This window comes from Neophocaena asiaeorientalis, unplaced genomic scaffold (genome assembly GCF_003031525.2).
Source record: "Neophocaena asiaeorientalis asiaeorientalis breed wild unplaced genomic scaffold, Neophocaena_asiaeorientalis_V1.1 scaffold82, whole genome shotgun sequence".
Classification (NCBI taxonomy): Eukaryota; Metazoa; Chordata; class Mammalia; order Artiodactyla; family Phocoenidae; genus Neophocaena; species Neophocaena asiaeorientalis.
Window position 1 is genome coordinate 654,044 of NW_020173068.1, and position 19,262 is coordinate 673,305.

Genomic DNA, 19,262 nt, shown 5'->3' on the forward strand with positions numbered 1-19,262 from the left:
GCACGAACCGGCAGGCGGACTCTCAACCACTGCGCCACAAGGGAAGCCCCAACTTTTACATTTGTAATACCTAAATAGCAAAGAATGCTCATTATGATGGTGTTGAATAGTAGCTTTCTTTTTAAAGGTTGTCTTACTTTAAAAGATTATTCATACTCATGCTGAAAAGATATTATAATGAAAATATTATAAAATTAATATATCACTAGACCAGGATTAATATCTTGGAATAATACATCATCTACTTAGACTGTTGGGACAACATATCAGTTGTAGCTAAGCAATTCCATTTACCAAAAGAAAGGGGGGAAATTCCTAAAATGTGTTCTGCATCAGCATATCCCCTGCCAACTCCCATTCTTCTGGTAATGGGTTGTAAGGCCCTAACAAGAAGAGTGGACTCACAGGAAAGTTGTCAGCAGTCAGACCCCAGGAGCACTGAGGCAGATGTCTCTTCCTTCTGATGACAGTACTACCTCTAATACTCCATGTCTGTGTCTCTGTTCAGAATACCCCCAGAGTTTGTTGGTGGTGCCACCCAGTACAAGGACCCCTACAGTGTAGCATTCTCACACCACTGGCTCACTCCCAGCTGGCCTATATTGATAGTTGCCTTTGGCCAGGATAGGTTTCCTGCCTCTGGTGGCCAGGTTGGCAGGTCACTTGACACAAAGCTTAGCAGTGTGTGCAGAGGAGCTCCTGAGGAAGGAGCATTTAGTTTGGTAGAATCCTCTACAGAGACTTGATCTTTGCTAGGGCATCTTTTATGTTATCTACTAATTTTCTTAATGTCATCCCTCTCCCCGACCCCTCGCCAAATACACACACACACACACACACACATTATAGCCTTAGTATTTTGCCCTCTTAGAGTTTTCAGACACTTCAGTATCTATCATCTCATTTTATCCTTCCAGGAATCCCTTGAAGATAGGATAAGCATTGTCCCATTGATAATGGGACAGATGGACCAAGTACTGACATCTAGCTAGTGACATCCTGGGAACAACACAGAAAGTTGCCGACTGCAAACCAGTCCCTTTTTCCACCATAAAAGTTTCCATCTGTTTGCCTATTTCTTCTCTATTAGCCCTCCCAGGATGTACATTTAATCTCTTATTTCCTAAGGTGAGAGTTACTTTACCAAGCTAAATTTGTCTGGTGAGGGGTATTTCTAAAGGACTGAAGGATAGTCATCTAAGTCTTGACTGTAGGAAGAGTCATTAAGTGAAGCCCTGTCAGCAGTATGGAAGAATTATGTTTTGGCAGCTGTAATTTTCTTATAGCTGTACAATATATGTGCTAGATATATTTAGTAAAGTACTGCTTAACTCCTTCCTTCTCTTCCAAGAATGTCTGAGTGTAAGAAAAAGGAAATTACATATTTGAATAAAAGCACTTGCAGAAAATGGTTGAATGTTCAAAACTAAATATTATCCATTATTTATGCTTGGAATTCCTTAGGCGTTTCCATGGGATGCAGTAGGTCTTTACAGTTCCTGGTATAAGTTATTAAAAGTTGGAAATTAAAGTAATAATAACACTGAGGCTTCAGATACAACCAGTCAGTATCTTAATGTTGTCTATAATATAAATATACTCTTCCAGGAACCAACAAGGACACGAAAGATCTGCAAACACATTTGTAATGTACCTTGTATAAATAAAAGTAGAAGCATTTTGTCTGGAGGAGTTTAGTTTTGTTTTGATTTTGGCAGTAGTCATAGTTGTAATCCAGTTACCATTATGTGGTCTTGATAATCAAGACTGGTAGTTGCTCTTTATTTTGTAATGAATCAAAATGACAAGGAAAGTTCAAGCATGAAGGTATGATGAGCCACTTTATTACTATAGCTCATCACCTAAAGAACGGGGCAACCTCCATTCATGGAATTTTAACTGTGTAGTGATCAGTAGGTAGTAGCAATCTAATTGACAAAAATAGTCCCCTTTTTAGTGCTTAAACAATATTTGCTGTTTTTTTTTATTATAAAGACTAGAGCATATGAGCCAAGGGCACTGGCTTTGGTGTTGGAGAGGCCTTGACTCCCATACATACTTGGTTAGTCATGGCTATGTGACCAAAACTCTAAATTTTGGTTTCCTTATCTATAAAATGGGGGAGATGTTATGGTACCTATAGAAATTTTATGTAAGAATTAAATAAAATAAAGCCAGTAAAATGCTTAGAACAAGGCCTGATTTTTTTTTTTTTTTTTTGGCCGTGCCACGCAGCTTGCAAGATCTCAGTTCCCTGACTAGGTATTGAACCCCTGCCCCCGGCAATGGAAGCACAGAGTATTAACCACTGGACCACCAGGGAATTCTCCTGAGTCTGATTTAATAAAGTGTTTTTAAAAAAAAAAAAAAAGAAGAAAATCAAAATGGCTAGTAAACCACAAGTCATTATTAACATTTTGATATGTTGGCTTTCAGGCTTTTTTCTGCTACACACACACATACACACAAACACACACACACACACACACCTATATGTACACATATATTTCCATATATAATCCACCTTTTTTTTAACCCTTTGCAAAATCGGGATCATATTTTATATACAATTTATATCCTGCTTAATTTTCCCATATATCTTTATTAAAATTTAAAATTTATTGAAAACAGGTTTTCATGACCAAACAATATTGTAACATATGACTCTATATAATTATTTAATCATTATCTCCTTGTGAGATATCTAAGTTATTGCCAATATTTTACCATATTATTACTTTAAAGATTAAAGAGTTTTTAAAATCTTAACCTTTTTTTCCTTTTTACTTCTTTGATGTTGAACATTTTCATTTATTGATGTTTATTGATTATTGGCATTATTTCAGTGAAATAATGCCAGTACCTCTCTGTGAATACCTTTTTGTAAAGCTTTTTAGGTAGGATCTCAAGCTTCTGGAGCAGTGCCAGGTACATAATAAGTACTGAATAAATATTTGTGGCATGATTAATGAATTAATGGCATGGATATTAACCCTGTCTATCATATTTGTCTCAAGCCTTAAGGAAAAATTTGCCTTTGTACATACACAAAGATAATGCTATCTTGGTTTTTAGTCTTTATAACCTAATTTTTTCCCATTCTTTTCTTTCCCCACAGTTCATTCATGAGCTCGGATTTCCCACATTACAACTTCAGGATGCCTAATATTGGATTCCAGAATCTGCCACTCAACATATATATTGTGGTTTTTGGCACTGCTATATTTGTCTTCATCCTTAGTTTACTCTTCTGTTGCTACTTGATTAGGTAATCAATTTTCATTCTGTGTTGCTTCAATATATGTTAAGCAATCAATAATAAATCAACTTTCTGCCCTCAGGATAAAATGTTTTATACATATGATAATTAGCAAATTTTCTAAAATTAAGGTGGCTTAACATTTTAACCTTCTGTGAGTTACTAATCAGTAAAACACCTTTATTCAGTCTTCAGTTTTATCTGCTGAGGAGATATTTTGCACTAGAGGAGAAAATTGTCCACATTTGTTTTCCTAACGTATTAGAACCTAACCTAATAACACTTACGTTATTGTCCCCAAGATTTAATCTACTTTAACAGAAATTTCAAGATTGCTTTTCAGGAGGGTGTTAGCTACAGTCATTAGGGATCAGAAAACAATGTCCAAACAAGATACAAGACCTTAAACAGATATTTGTGGTTTCTCAAGAATATCTGAAGCTTCCATTTGCTGGTGAATTGGTCAGGTGTATAGGTGATTGATTATCTGCATAAAACACTGTTTGACAAGCTCTGTAGCACATGTACAGACAAGTGATAAAGGATGAAATACCCACTAGAACGAGTAATGGATTTGGCCAGTAAACTTTCATGGTTGACTGACTCATAATTGCTTAAGCAAGCATTTTTCTCTTTCTAAGGTTTTTCTTTTCCTTAGTTATATATATACATATATCCCCATATCTCTTCCCTCTTGCATCTCCCTCCCTCCCACCCTCCATATCCTACCCCTCCAGGTGGTCACAAAGCACCGAGCTGATCTCATAAGATAAGGTAAAATAAAAGATAACATATAATAAAGTTATTAAAATAATTATTAAGAAAAAAATTTTTTTTAAAAACGGACAGATAGAACCCTAGGACAAATGGTGGAAGCAAAGCTATACAGACAAAATCTCACACAGAAGCATACACATACACACTCACAAAAAGAGAAAAAGGGGAAAAAATCTTGCTCTCAAAGTCTACCTCCTCAATTTGGCATGATTTGTCATCTAAAGGAGGGAAGGAAGGAAAGAAGAAAGAAAGAAAAGGAAGGAAGAAAGGAAGAAAAAAAGATGGCAAAGTAAAATAAAATAAAGTTATTAAAATAAAAAATAATTATTAAGAAAAAAATTTTCTAAAAAAAAGGAAGCATAGAACCCTAGGACAAATGGTGGAAGCAAAGCTATACAGTCAAAACCCGTCTCTGGGGTCCACGCTTTTAGCCGCGGCTCACGCCGGTCTTTGGAGGCAATTTAAGCAGCACTCTTAATCCCCTCTCCTCGCGCACCAAGAAACAAAGAGGGAAGAAAAAGTCTCTTGCCTCTTCGCCAAGTCCAGACTTTCTCCCGGACTCCCTCCCGGCTAGCCGTGGTGCACTAACGCCCTGCAGGCTGTGTTCACGCCGCCAACCCCAGTCCTCTCCCTGCGCTCCGACCGAAGCCCGAGCCTCGGCTCCCAGCCCCGCCCGCCCCGGCGGGGGAGCAGACAAGCCTCTCGGGCTGGTGAGTGCCGGTCAGCACCGATCCTCTGTGCGGGAATCTCTCCGCTTTGCCCTCCGCACCCCTGTTGCTGTGCTCTCCTCCGCGGCTCCGAACCTTTCCCCGTCTGCCACCCGCAGTCTCCACCCGCTAATGGTCTTCCTAGTGTGTGGAAACCTTTCCTCCTTCACAGCTCCCTGCCACTGGTGCAGGTCCCGTCCCTATCCTTTTGTCTCTGTTTATTCTTTTTTCTTCTGCCCTCCCCTGGTACGTGGGGCCTTTCTTGCCTTTTGGGATGTCTGAGGTCTTCTGCCAGCGTTCAGTAGGTGTTCTGTAGGAGTTGTTCCACGTGTAGATGTATTCCTGGTGTATCTGTGGGGAGGAAGGTGATCTCCGCGTCTTACTCTTCCGCCATCTTCCCCTCCACTCTCTAAGTTTTTAAATAGGGCCTAATTTTCGTCTTTTTTTCTTTTTTTTCATTTCAATACTTTAAAATTTTTTTTTATTTTATATTGGAGTAGAGTTGATTAATAATGTTATGTTAGTTTCAGGTGTACGGCAAAGTGATTCAATTATACATATACATGTATCCTTTTTCAAATTATTTTCCCATTTAGGTTTATTGAGCAGAGTTCCCTGTGCTATACAGCAGGGGTCCCCAACCCCCAGTATTGGTCTGTGGCCTGTTAGGAACTGGGCCGCACCGCAGGAGGTGAGCAGCGGGTGAGCCAGTGAAGCTTCATCTGTATTTACAGCCACTCTCCATCACTGGCATTACCGCCTGAGCTCCACCTCCTGTCAGATGAGCAGTTTCTCATAGGAGCACAAACCCTATTGTGAACTGCGCATGCAAGGGATCTAGGTTGTGTGCTCCTTATGAGAATCTAATGCCTGATGATCTGAGGTGGAGCTGAGGCAGTGATGCAAGTGCTGGGGAGCGGCTGCAAGTACAGATTATCATTAGCAGAGAGGTTTGACTGCACAGAAACCACAATAAATCAATGTGCTTGAGTCATCCCAAAACCATCCCCCACCCCAGCCCAGTCCGTGGAAAAACTGTCTTCCACAAAACCAGTCCCTGGTGCCAAATAGGTTGGGGACTGCTGCTATACAGTAGGTCCTTCTTGGTTATCTGTGTTAAATATAGCAGTGTGTACATGTCAATCCCAAACTCCCAGTCTGTCCCTCTCCCCCATCCTTCCCCCCAGTAACCATAAGTTTGTTCTCTAAGTCTGTGAGTCTGTTTCTGTTTTGTAAATAAGTTTGGATCATTTTTTTTTAGATTCTGCATATAAGCGATATCATATTTGTCTTTCTCTGTCTGACTTATTTAGATGATAATCTACAGGTCCATCCATGTTGCTGCAAATGGCATTATTTTATTCTTTTTAATGGCTGAGTAATATTCCATTGTATATATGTAACACATCTTATTCATTCATCTCTTGATGGACATACCACATCTTATTTACTCATTCATCTGTTGATGGACATTTAGGTTGCTTCCATGTCTTGACTATTGTAAACTGTGCTGCAGTGAACATTGGGGTGCATGCATTCTCTCAAACCATATTTTTCTCTGGATATATGCCCACGAGTGGGATTGCTGGATCATATGGTAGCTCTATTTTTAGTTTCTTAAGGAACCTCCATACTGTTCTCCATAATGGCTGCATCAATTTACATTCCCACCAACAGAGTAGGAGGGTTGCATTTTCTCTACACGCTCTCCAGCACTTATTGTTTGTAACCTTTTTGATGATGGCCATTCTGACTGGTGTGAGGTGATATCTCATTGTAGTTTTGATTTGAATTTCTCTAATAATTTGCGATGTTGAGCATTTTTTCATGTGCCTCTTGGCCACCTGTATGTCTTCTTTGGAGAAACATCTGTTTAGGTCTTCTGCCCATTTTTTGATTGGGTTGTTTGTTTTTTTGATATTGAGCTGCATAAGCTGTTTGTAAATTTTGGAGATTAATCCTTTGTCAGTTGCATCATTTGCAAATATTTTCTCCCATTCTATGGGTTGTCTTTTCATTTTGTTTATGGCTTCCTTTGGCATGCAAAAGCTTTTGAATTTGATTAGGTCCCATTTGGGTTTTTTTGTTTTTATTTCCAAATAGGGCCTAATTGTCAAAGCCAAAGCTGAGACTGTAAAAATTTTTACACCGTATTCAAAGAGCTTTATGGAATGAAAGAGAATTGAATTTTATTAAACAGCTATATATCTAACAGTTTTTAGTGTTTGCACAGTATATGATTATGTTAAGATAAATACCATCATCAAATATCTTTCAGCAATAATTTATTGTTGCCACTAGTGTTTTGGGGGTACTCACTGATGGTCAAATTCAAATGAATTTAGTGTGTAATTTCTGATTTTCTGACAAGTTAATTTACATTCTTCATAGAAAGTGATTTTTTTTTATAGATGAATCTTTTCTGAAGTTCTCAAAACTGTAATTGCCTCTTATATGCTGTCTGCTTATGATTTTTAGGTCTTGTTCAGAGAGATAAATACCTAGCTAATATAATTATATCATTCAGGAAAAACTTTTTAAAAATCTGTTTATTTCCAGAAATTTCCTTTTTCTAACATTTTTTAATAATAGTTTGATTTTAAATAATAATAGTTTGATAAATGTTATGTAAATATTCAGCATTTTTTTTAAATTAGGGAATTGCCATGGTACAAACAGGACCTCAGAGCATTAAAATCTATTTCTTTTTTTCAGACCTACTAAATTTTTTGGTAATTCCTCTCCAAATAGTGGTTTAACTCAGAAATTTGTGAATTTAATATCTGAAACCAAATTATTTTTAAAAAGAAGACAAAAATATAAAAAATATTTTAAAAAAGGAAGGGTTAGCATATAAAATAATCTAAAATGTGTAGCTTATAGTATATTCTTTATTACTTTGTCAAAGAATTAATTAAGCCTTTAACTTTGTTTTAAGAAAAATACTGGTATACCAATTGTGATTCTGGGTAAATTTTTTGAGAAGTGAATTGTGAAACACCATTTTATCTCATTGTTTTCCTTTTAATAATCAAGCAAATAAGAAATAAAGAAAAAAACTATAGCAGTTGTTTTCACGCATTATCATTGTAGTACATTTTATCATTTTTGTATCTTTTTTATTAAGCTAACAAAGCAAATAAGTGGGAATCTTCTATACTAAAATAAAATTACCTTGCTTAATCAGAGAAACGAGTTACATTCAAACATTTCTAAATTTCATTTACAAGTAATTGGTACCATTTTGAAATTTTAATCACAATGTAAGACGTTTTCCCTTTCTGATGATCTCAGTTTGTTGCTTTTAACCCTCAGATGTTAAGTTTGGATTTCACAAGTCATTTACAGTTAATCTGGAGATTCATGGATTCAACTCCTCTAATATTACCCAAGCCCATTTTTAGATATAACTTAAGTTCTCCAACACCTTCCCAGGGAGCTATTATGTCCTCAAGTAGAAAGATCCCTCCAGTCACAACCAAACTCATCAGAACCATAGGAGGAACACAACTTAAGTCTAAATGAGACAACCAGCACCAACCACAATCTTACACAACATTGTAGTATAGAATTTTCTGCCTAATAGGGCTATGGATAGATCACTACTGGAGCACAAAAGAAGGATGTCTTTGCTATTTTATAACGAACCATATAATATTCCAATTTATGTTTGTTATTCATCTCTGTCTCCAGGTATTTGTCTGTTCTGTTTGCTGTATCCCAAACACCCAGAACAGTGCCCGGCACAATACTGGCACTCAATAAATGTGGTTAGGTAAATGAAAGAATGGTGTCCCTAATAGGAAGTTAATAGATATGCATAAAACTGAAAAATCAAGAAGTAGCAACACAAGAAACATATTTAAAAACTTGGAAGTAAATATCAAAATAGTGAACTAAAGGGGGAAAAATGGTTATCTCTGGGGAAGAGAGCAGGATTGCTGATTTTTATTGTTGTTGTTGTTACTAACCTGTAAAACTATATATAACTTTGAAACATATGTAATTAAAAATAGAGGGAAATTTTTGAGTTACCTACTAGAAATTATAAGGTCAAGATAATGACAGAAAAGATAGGGTGCTATGGATGGTTGTGAGAAATATTTGAGAGGTGAAAATGAATAGAATTTGGTGACTGGACATAAAAGACAAGGAAAGGATAAGCTTAGAATCTTACCTGGACTTCTGATTTAGGCAGCTGGGTGGATAGCAATCCCTTAACAGAGAAAGAAAATGGATGGGCAAGTTTGGGGTGGAAAGATGATAGATTCTGTTTCAGACATGGGAGGACTGAGTTCCCTGTGTAACAGTCAAGCTGTTTAGTACACAATTTGATATATAGGTCTAAAGCTTATGAGAAGTCTGGTCTGGAAACAGGAGATGATATAATAATACGTGGAAGTTGAAGCCAGGAGTGTCCCATAAAGATAATGTATATAGTGAAATAAAATGGGTCCAGAACAGAATCCTAGATAAACATTGACATTTAAGAGGAGCCCCTAAGAGAGATTAGAAAGGGATAGCAGGAGACAGGAGGAAAATCATGAGAGAGGTGCCCCACAAGTAGGGCTTCAGTGGATTGAGTCAGTTGTGTCAGCCGTTTTCAGGGAGGTCCCTCCCGTAAGAAGAATTGAAGAGTTCCCATTATACTTGACAATTAGCTTTGCATTCATAATCTTAGTTAGAAAAGGTTCAGTAGAATAGGTGCACAGGTGATGAAAGGTGGGTTATAATGGGACAAAGCCTGAGGAGCAGGTGAAAATGGATACAAGGAATATAACCTCCTCTTTGAAGAATATTGGCTAAGAAAAGATTAGGGGTGGGGAGTGCAGTTTCCTGTAAATTAAAGAAGTTTTGTTTTGTTTTGTTTTTGGCTGCACTGGGTCTTCATTGCTGCGCATGGGCTTTCTCTAGTTGCAGCAAGTGGGGGCTACTCTTCACTGTGGTGTGCAGGCTGCTCATTGCAGTGGCTTCTCTTGTTGCACAGCATGGCCTCTAGGCACATGGGCTTCAGTAGTTACAGCACACGGGCTCAGTAGTTGTGGCATGCAGGCCCTAGTGCATGCGGGCTTCAGTAGTTGTGGCACATGGGCTCAGTAGTTGTGGCACGCGGGCTCTAGAGCGCAGGCTCAGCAGTTGTGGCGCACGGGCTCAGTTGCTCCGTAGGATGTGGGATCTTCCCAGACCAGGGATCGACCCGTGTCCCCCTGCATTGGCAGGCGGATTCTTAACCGCTGCACCACCCAGGAAATCCCTAAGGAAGTATTTTGTTGTTTGGGGTTTTTTTAAGATAGAGATTTAGGGATATTTATAAATATAATATTAAGGAGAATGAGCTAGTTGTAGAGGATTTGTGAGAAAGAATGAATCGTGGAAGTGAGGAGAGACATACCTAAAAGTTACAGCAATATTGGTTTTAAACAGGAGAATACCTTCTTAAGACAGAGATGAAGGTAACTGGGAAGAACAGTACATATGTAGGTATGTGGGACTGGGAGCAAGAGAGCTGCATATCTGAAAACCTCTTTCTCTGAAAAGTAGTTGAAAATGATGGGGAAGGAGGTGGTAGGATAAAGCTTGAAGAGGGTGGCAAGGGTTTGAAATGACTACTGCAATGGAAGCGTGGGATAGTCAGCATGAATAAGTAGAATCAAAGAGCGATGTGGGAGGTCTAACTGAGCATGTTATTAAGTACTTACTATGTGCCAGACCCTGTGCTGTGTACTGCAGTTAAACTAGGTAACTATTATCTTTATTTTACAGAAGTTAAATAATTTTCCTATAGTCACACAGATAAAAGTTGGTTAGAACTGAGACTCAAACCTAGTTGTGTCTGACCCAAGCACTTGCTCTTAACCACTTAAAAAATAATAATAAATTATATTTATCAGGCTTCATTTCAAAATAACCATTTCAGAATTTCATAATCACACTTAAAGGACAGATTTGCATATTGAGGATATTCTAAAACTTTTCTATTGAAGTGTAGTTGACTTACAATATTAAAACTTTTTTTGAGCCTGAAAATTTTAAACAAAGACAGTACCTACTTTACTTTTCTTTCAATAATGGATAACAAGCTACTTAAGGAAAAGGAAATATTCCCCATTCTTACCTCCTTTCATCAAATAAGTCACGATCTATATTACTAGTATGTTTCCTGGAAGGAATAGCAAAAAGATATTTCTCTTAAATGCATGGCAAATGCAAAATAAAATAGTGCAATCTAAAATATTAGGTAATTAGTTGAACTTAGAGTAACGGAGTAATCAGAGGGATGAAATTAATTTAAGTAGGACTTTCTAGAAGGGATGAATTTTTGAGCCATGGATTGAAAAAAAGGTAAACACAAATTGACCCCTGCTGTGGCTGGAAGTAATGATGCTTTGGGAAAATATGCAGATCCAAGTAAAAGTCAAATAAGCAAAGTAAATTTACAAATCCAGCCTCATTTTAATGAACTGTAATGGAGTTCATTTTATTCCTTTACATGAAAATGTAGTGTACACTTCTCTCAGCAAAACAGGAAGACCAAAAAAAGAAAAAAAACAGTAAGGATGATTTGAATTACATGTTTAATAAATTTGACCTAATTAAGAGAAATTTATAGTTTTAAAAATCATATATTAGACAAGAAAGACTGAAAACCAGTGATATAAATTTTCCTTTCCAGAGTGAAGTAAGTCAGAAAGAAAAAGACAAATACCGTATGCTAACACATATATATGGAATTTAAGGGAAAAAAATGTCATGAAGAACCTAGGGATAAGACAGGAATAGAGGCGCAGACCTACTGGAGAACGGACTTGAGGATATGGGGAGGGGGAAGGGTGAGTTTTGACAGGGCGAGAGAGAGTCATGGACATATACACACTAACAAACGTAGTAAGGTAGATAGCTAGGGGGAAGCAGCCGCAAGGCACAGGGATTTTAGCTCGGGGCTTTGGGACAGCCTGGAGGCGTGGGATGGGGAGAGTGGGAGGGAGGGAGACGCAAGAGGGAAGACACATGGGAGCATATGTATATGTATAGCTGATTCACTTTGTTATAAAGCAGAAACTAACACACCATTGTAAAGCAATTATACCCCAATAAAGATGTTAAAAAAAAAAAAATTTTTCCTTTCATGGAACTTAAAAAAAAAAAAAAAAACCAATTAAACCGAAAAGAAAGTAGAAGAAAATCTTCCTAAAAAAACTAAGCACAGAAATCAATGAACTAGAAAACAAATGTGTAATAAAATTATTAAAATCAAAAAAGCTGACTCTTTGAAAAGATTAACAAAATTGATGAATCTCTAGAAAGAGATCCAGAAGAAGAGAAAACATAAATTTACTAATATCAGGAATTAAAAAGGGGACATTACTACAAATCCTAAAAGCATTAAAAAGATAGCAAAGGATATTATAAACAACTTTATGCCAGTAAATTTGAAATTTTAGTCGAATTAGACACTTTCCTAGAAAAAACACAGTGCACTAAAACTGACATAAGGGGACTTCCCTGGTGGCGCAGTAGTTAAGAATCCTCCTGCCAATGCGGGAGACATGGGTTTGAGCCCTGGTCTGGGAAGATCCCACATGCCACGGATCAACTAAGCCCGTGCGCCACAACTACTGAGCCTGCGCTGTAGAGCCTGTGAGCCCCAACTACTGAGCCTGCGTGCCACAACTACTGAAGCCTGCACACCTAGAGCCCATGCTCCACAACAAGAGAAGCCACCACAATGAGAAGCCCATGCACCACAACGAAGAGTAACCCCTGCTCACAGCAACTAGAGAAAGCCCATGCACAGCAATGAAGACCCAATGCAGCCAAAATATAAATAAATAAAATAATAAAATTTTTAAAAACTGACATAAGAAATAGCATTTATGAATAACCCACAACTAACATCATACTCAATGGTGAAAAACTGAAAGCTTTCCCCCTAAGATCAGGAACAAGACAAAGATGCCCATTTTCTGGGCAGAAGACCTAAATAGACATTTCTCCAAAGAAAACATACAGACGGCCAAGAGGCACATGAAAAGATGCTCAACATCACTAATTATTAGAGAAATGCAAATCAAAGCTACAATGAGATATCCCCTCACAGCAGTCAGAACGGCCATCATCAAAAAGTCTATAAACAATAAATGCTGGAGAGGGTGTGGAGAAAAGGCAACCCTCCTATACTGTTGGTGGGAATGTAAATTCGTACGGCCATTGTGCAGAATAGTATGGAGGTTCCTTAAGAAACTAAAAATAGAGCCACCATAATATCCAGCAATCCCACTCCTGGGCATATATCCAAAGAAAAACATGGTTCAAAAGGATATGTGCACCCCAATGTTCATTGCAGCACAGTTTACAATAGTCAAGACATGGAAGCAACCTAAATGTCCATCAAGAAATGAATGAATAAGATGTGGTACCTATATACAATGGAATATTAGCCATTAGAAAGAATAAAATAATGCCATTTGCAGCAACATAGATGAACCTGGAGATTATCATATTAAGTGAAGTAAGTCAGACAGAGAAAGACATCACTTGTATGAAGAATCTAATAAAAAGATGCAAATGAACAAAAGAGAAACATATTCACAGACTTAGCGCAGCAGTCCCCAATCGTTTGGCACCAGGGACCAGTTTTGAGGAAGACAATTTTTCCCCGGGCGAGTAATGGGGGGAGTGGCAGATGAAGCTTTACTCACTCGCCTGCCACTCACCTGCTGTGCAGCCCGGTTCCTAACAGGCCGGGGGGCGTTGGGGACTCCTGACTTAGAGAACAAATTTACGGTTAGCAGGGAGGAAGGATGGCGGGGAGGGATAGAATGGGAGTATGGGATTGACACGTATACACTGGTATGTTTAAAATAGTAGCCAACAAGGACCTACTGTATAGCACAGGGAACTCTGCTCAATACTCTTTAATAACAAAAATGTTAGTAATGTGGCAAATAGTCAGTAGAAAATAAGCAGGATAACAGTTGGAAAGAGGAAGGGGTAGAAAATGTAACAAAAATTTGGGACATGGTAAAAAGGCCTAAACCACATTTAAATGAGTCCAAAAAAGAAATGTTGAGAGAAAATAGGGAAGAAGCAGTAGATGAAAATTTCCCTCACAAGTTAAGGATTCAAGAAGTACAGCAAATCACAAAAAATGGGGTTTGTTTGGGCGGGGGGGTCGTTTTTTGTAAAATGGCTGACAACCCATGACTAAGATAAAATATTACACACACACACACACACACACACACACACAGAAGTGAATTTCTTTAAATATCTAAAGTATTTGAAAACTTATGTCCACACAAAAACCAACACACAGATGTTTTAGAAAGAAGCTTTACTCATAAATGCCAAAACTTGGTATTAACCGAGATATCCTTCAGTGAGTAAATGAATAAATGAATTGTGGTCCATCCAGATAACAGAATATTATTCAGCACTGAAAGTAAATACGCTATCAAGCCATGAAAGGACATGGAGGAATCTTAAATGCATATTTCTAAGTGAAAGAAGCCACTTTGAAAAGGCTACATACTATGTGACTCTCACTATATGACATTCTGGGAAAGGCAAAACTATGGAGAAAGTTAAAAGGTCAGCGGTTGCCAGGATCTACGGGAGAGGGAGGGATGAACAGGTAGAAGACAAAGAATGTGTAGGGCGATGAAACTATTCTGTATGTTACTATAATGGTGGATACACGTCATTGTATACTAAAAAAAAAAAATCTGATTTCTCAACAGAAACGGTGAAAAAAATAAAAGCATTGATATTGATTTTAAAAAGATGCCCACTTTTACCATTACCATGCAACATTGTACTAGAAGTTTTAGCCAGAGCATTTACACAAGAAAAAGAAATAGAGGGCATCCAATTGGAAAGAAAGAAGTAAAACTATCTCTTTTTGAAGATGACATGATTCAATATATAGACAATCCCATAGAATACACACACACAAAAAATCTAGAACTACTAAACAAGTTAAGCAAACTTTGAGAATCAGCACAAAAAAATCAGATGTATTTCTGTACACCAACAAGGAACAATCTGAAAAGGAAATAAATGAAACATTTACAATAGTATCCAAAAGAATGAAATTCCTAGGAGTAAATTTAACCAAGGAGGTGAAAGACTTGTACACTGAAAACTACAAAATATTGCTGAAATAAATTAAAGAAGACCTAAATAAACGGAAAGATTTCATGGATTGGAAGCCTTAATATGTTAAGATGGCAGTATTCCTCAAAGCAATCTACAGATTCAATGCAAAGCCTATCAAAATTCTAATAACCTTTGATACAGAAATGGAAAAACTGATCCTCAATTCATTTAGAACTGCAGGGAGCCCCAAATAGCCAAAACAACACTGAAAAAGAAAAAAAGGCAGGAAGACTTGCACTTCCCAATTTCAAAACTTCCTTTAAGCTACAGTTATAAAAATACGTGGTACTGATAAGAATGGACATATAAATCAATAAAATAGAATTGAGAGTCCAGAAATAAACCCAAACATCTATGGTGAATTGATTTTTTTTTGGCTTTTGTGCTCTCCATATAGTTTTTTTTTTAATTTTATTGAAGTATAGTTGATTTACAGTGTTGTGTTAATTTCTGCTGTACAGCAAAGTGACTCGGTTAAACATGTATATATTTTTTTCCATTATGGTTTATCACAGGATATTGAATGTAGTTCCCTGTGCTATACAGTAGGACCTTGTTGTTTATTTATTCCATTGTGTATATATACCACATCTTCTTCATCCATTCATCTTTCGATGGACATTCAGGTTGTTTCCATGTCTTGGCTATTGTAAATAGTTCTGCTATGAACATAGGGATGCATGTATCTTTTCGAATTATCGTTTAGTCTGGGTGTATGCCCAAAAGTAGGATTGCTGGATCATATGGTAGCTCTATTTTTAGTTTTTTGAGGAATCTCCATACTGTTCTCCATAGTGGCTGCACCAATTTACATTGCCACCAACAGTATAGGAGGGTTCCCTTTTCTCCACACCCTCTCCATCATTTATTGTTTGCAGACTTTATGAAGATGGCCATTCTGACCAGTGTAAGGTGGTACCTCATCATAGTTTTGATTTGCATTTCTCTAACAATTAGCGATGATGAGCGTCTTTTCATGTGCCTATTGGCCATCTGTATGTCTTCTTTGGAGAAATGTCTGTTTAGGTCTTCTGCCCATTTTTCAGTTGGGTTGTTTGGTTTTTTGTTATTGAGTTGTATGAGATGTTTGTAAATTTTGGAAATTAAGCCCTTTTCGGTCGCATCATTTGCAAATATTTTCTCCCAGTCCGTAGGTTGTCTTTTCATTTTGTTCATGGTTTCCTTTGCTGTGCAAAAGCTTATAAGCTTGATTAGGTCCCATTTGTTTATTTTTGCTTTTATTTCTATTGCCTTGGGAGACTCACCTAAGAAAACATTGATATGATTTATGTCAGAGTATGTTTTGCCTGTGTCCTCTTCTAGGAGTTTTATGGTATCTTGTCTTATATTTAGTCTTTAAGCCATTTTGAGTTTATTTTTGAGTATGGTGTGAGGGTGTGTTCTAAACCTCATTGATTTACATGCGGCTGTCCAACTTTCCCAACACCACTTGCTGAAGATACTTTTCCCCATTGTATAGTCTTGCCTCCTTTGAGGAACATTAATTGTCCATAGGTGTATGGGTTTATTTCTGGGCTTTCTATTCTGTTCCATTGATTTGTATGTCTGTTGTCATGAGAGTAACAGGCTGTTTTGATCACTGTAGCTTTGTAGTATTATCTGAAGTCTGGGAGGGTTATGCCTCCAGTTTTATTCTTTTTACTCAGGGTTGCTTTGCAATTATGCTTTTATGGTTCCATATAAATTTTAGGATTATCTGTTCCATTTCTGTAAAAAAAAATGTCATGGGTAATTTGATAGGGATCACATTAAATCTGTAGATTACTTTGGGTAGTATGGTATGGCCAGTTGTTTTTCACAAGGGTGCCAGGCCCATTCAGTGGCAAAAGGATAGTCTCTTCAACAAATGGTGGACCAACTGAATAATACATGTGAAAGAATAAAATTGAACCCCTGCCTCATTTCCTATATAAAAATTAACTCAAAAAATAGATCAGCAGGACTTCCCTGGTGGCACAGTGGTTAAGAATCTGCCTGCCAATGCAGGGGACACAGGTTTGAGCCCTGGTCCAGGAAGACCCCACATGCCGCAGAGCAACTAAGTCCACGTGCCACAACTACTGACCCTGCACTCTAGAGCCCACGCGCCACAACTACTGAGCCTGGGTGCCACAGCTACTGAAGCCCTCATGCCTAGAGTCTGTGCCCCACAACAAGAGAAGCCACCACAATGAGAAACCCGTGCACTGCAATGAAGAGCAGCCCCCACTCGCCACAACTAGAGAAAAGCCCACATACAGCAATGAAGACCCAACGCAGCCAAAAATAAATTTTTTTTTTAATTTTTTTAAAAATAGATCAGCAACCTAAACATGAGCTAAAACTATAAAACTCTTGGGAGAAAACAGGTAAATCTTCATGACCTCAGATTGACAATAGAGTCTTAGATTTGACAGCAAAAGCACAAACAACAAAAGAAAAAATAGATAAATTGGACTTATAAAAATTAATAACATTTGTGCATTAAAGAGCATTATCAAGAAAGTGAAAAAAACAGCCTACAGAATGGGAGAGAAATATTTACAAATCATATATCTGATAAGGGTTTAATATCCAGGATATATATTTTTAAAAACTCTTACAACTCAACAGCAAAAAGACAACTGAATTTGGGACTTCCCTAGTGGTCCAGTGGTTAAGATTCCACCTTCCAATGCAAGGGACGTGGGTTCGATCCCTGGTCAGGGAACTAAGATCCCACATGCCATAGGGCAACTAAGCCCACGCACTGCTACTACTGAGCATGTGGGCTACAACTAGAGAGCCCACGTGCCACAACTACAGAACCCACATGCTCTGGACCCTGCACACCACAACTACAGAGCCCACACACTCTGGAACCCAAGCTCCACAACAGCTGAGCCCACGCACCACAACTAGAGAGAAGCCTGCACGCCGCAGCAGAGGATCCTGCATGCTGCAACTAAGACCCAACGCAGCCAAAAATAAATTAAATAAACAAATATTGGGACTTCCCTGGTAGTGCAGTGGTTAAGAATCTGCCTGCCGATGCAGGGGACACGGGTTTGAGCCCTGGTCCAGGAAGATCCCACATGCTGCGGAGCCACTAAGCCTGTGCACAACAACTACTGAGCCTGCACTGTAGAGCCCGCGAGTCACAACTACTGAGCCCTCATACCACAACTACTGAAGCCCACATGCCTAGAGCCTATGCTTTGCAACAAAAGAAGCCACCGCAATGAGAAGCCCATGCACCACAATGAAGAGTAGCCCCCACTCGCTGCAACTAGAGAAAGCCCACGCACAGCAACGAAGACCCAATGCAGCCATAAATAATTAAATAAATATTAAAATAAAAGAAAATACAACTGAATTTAAAAATAGGTAAAGGGCTTAAGTAGCCATTTCTCCAAGGAAGATATACAGATGGCCAAAAAGCATGTGAAAAGATGTTCAACAGCATTGGTCATTAAGGAAATGCACATTAAAACCACAATAAATGTCACAACTAGTAGGATGCTGTAGTCAAAAATATGGAAAATTATGTGTTGACAAGGATGTGGAGAAATAGAAACCCTCATACATTGCTGGTGGGAATGTAAAATGGTGCAGGAACTGTGGAAAAGAGTTCATCAGTTCCTTGAAAGTTAAACATAGAATTACCATATGACCCAGAAATTTCACTCCTAGGTATATACCCAAGACAAATGAAGAGATACGTCCACAAGGAAATTTGTACAGGATGTTTATATGATTATTCATAATAGCCAGAAGGTATAAACAACCCAAATGCTCATTAATAGACAAATGGATAATCAAATTGTGGCATATACATATAGTGAAATATTATTCAGCCATAAAAAGGAGTGAAGTACTGATACATGCTACAAATAGGCAGAGCCTCGAAAACATTATGCTAAATGAAAAGCCAGACACAAAATGGTCACATATTGTATGATTTATTTTATGTAATGTATCCATAATAGGCAAATCCATAGAGACAGAAAGCAGATTAGAGATTACCAGGGAACGGGGGAGTGGGGACCAACTACTTAATGAGTACCAGATTTTTTTTGATGAAAAAGTTTTGAAACTAGAGTGAACTAGTGGTTGCACAACATTGTGACTGCACTAAGTACCACTGAATTATACAGTTTAAGATGGTTAATTGTATGTTATGTGAATACAAGTAAAAGAATAATAACATTTTTAACTGAGTCAAGAAGAAATATAAAATATTAATAATTATATATGTAATAATAAAAGCATTTCCACAAAGAAACTGCAAGTCAGATAACTTCACCAGTGAATTTCTCCAAACATTTAAGGAAAAAATACCACTCTTATATGACTTTTCCAGAGAATAGAAGAGATACTTC

General features: G+C 37.8%; 1 protein-coding gene across 1 annotated transcript in view; it reads left to right on the forward strand.

Moving 5' to 3' along the window:
• Positions 1-19,262, forward strand: part of RNF24 (ring finger protein 24) — a 132,717-nt gene that overhangs the window by 87,535 nt on the left and 25,920 nt on the right. The window contains exon 2 of the mRNA XM_024743273.1: positions 3,119-3,268. Within this exon, the coding sequence (XP_024599041.1) occupies positions 3,126-3,268 (143 nt within the window). The 5' untranslated portion in view covers positions 3,119-3,125. The remainder of the gene's footprint in view (positions 1-3,118; positions 3,269-19,262) is intronic.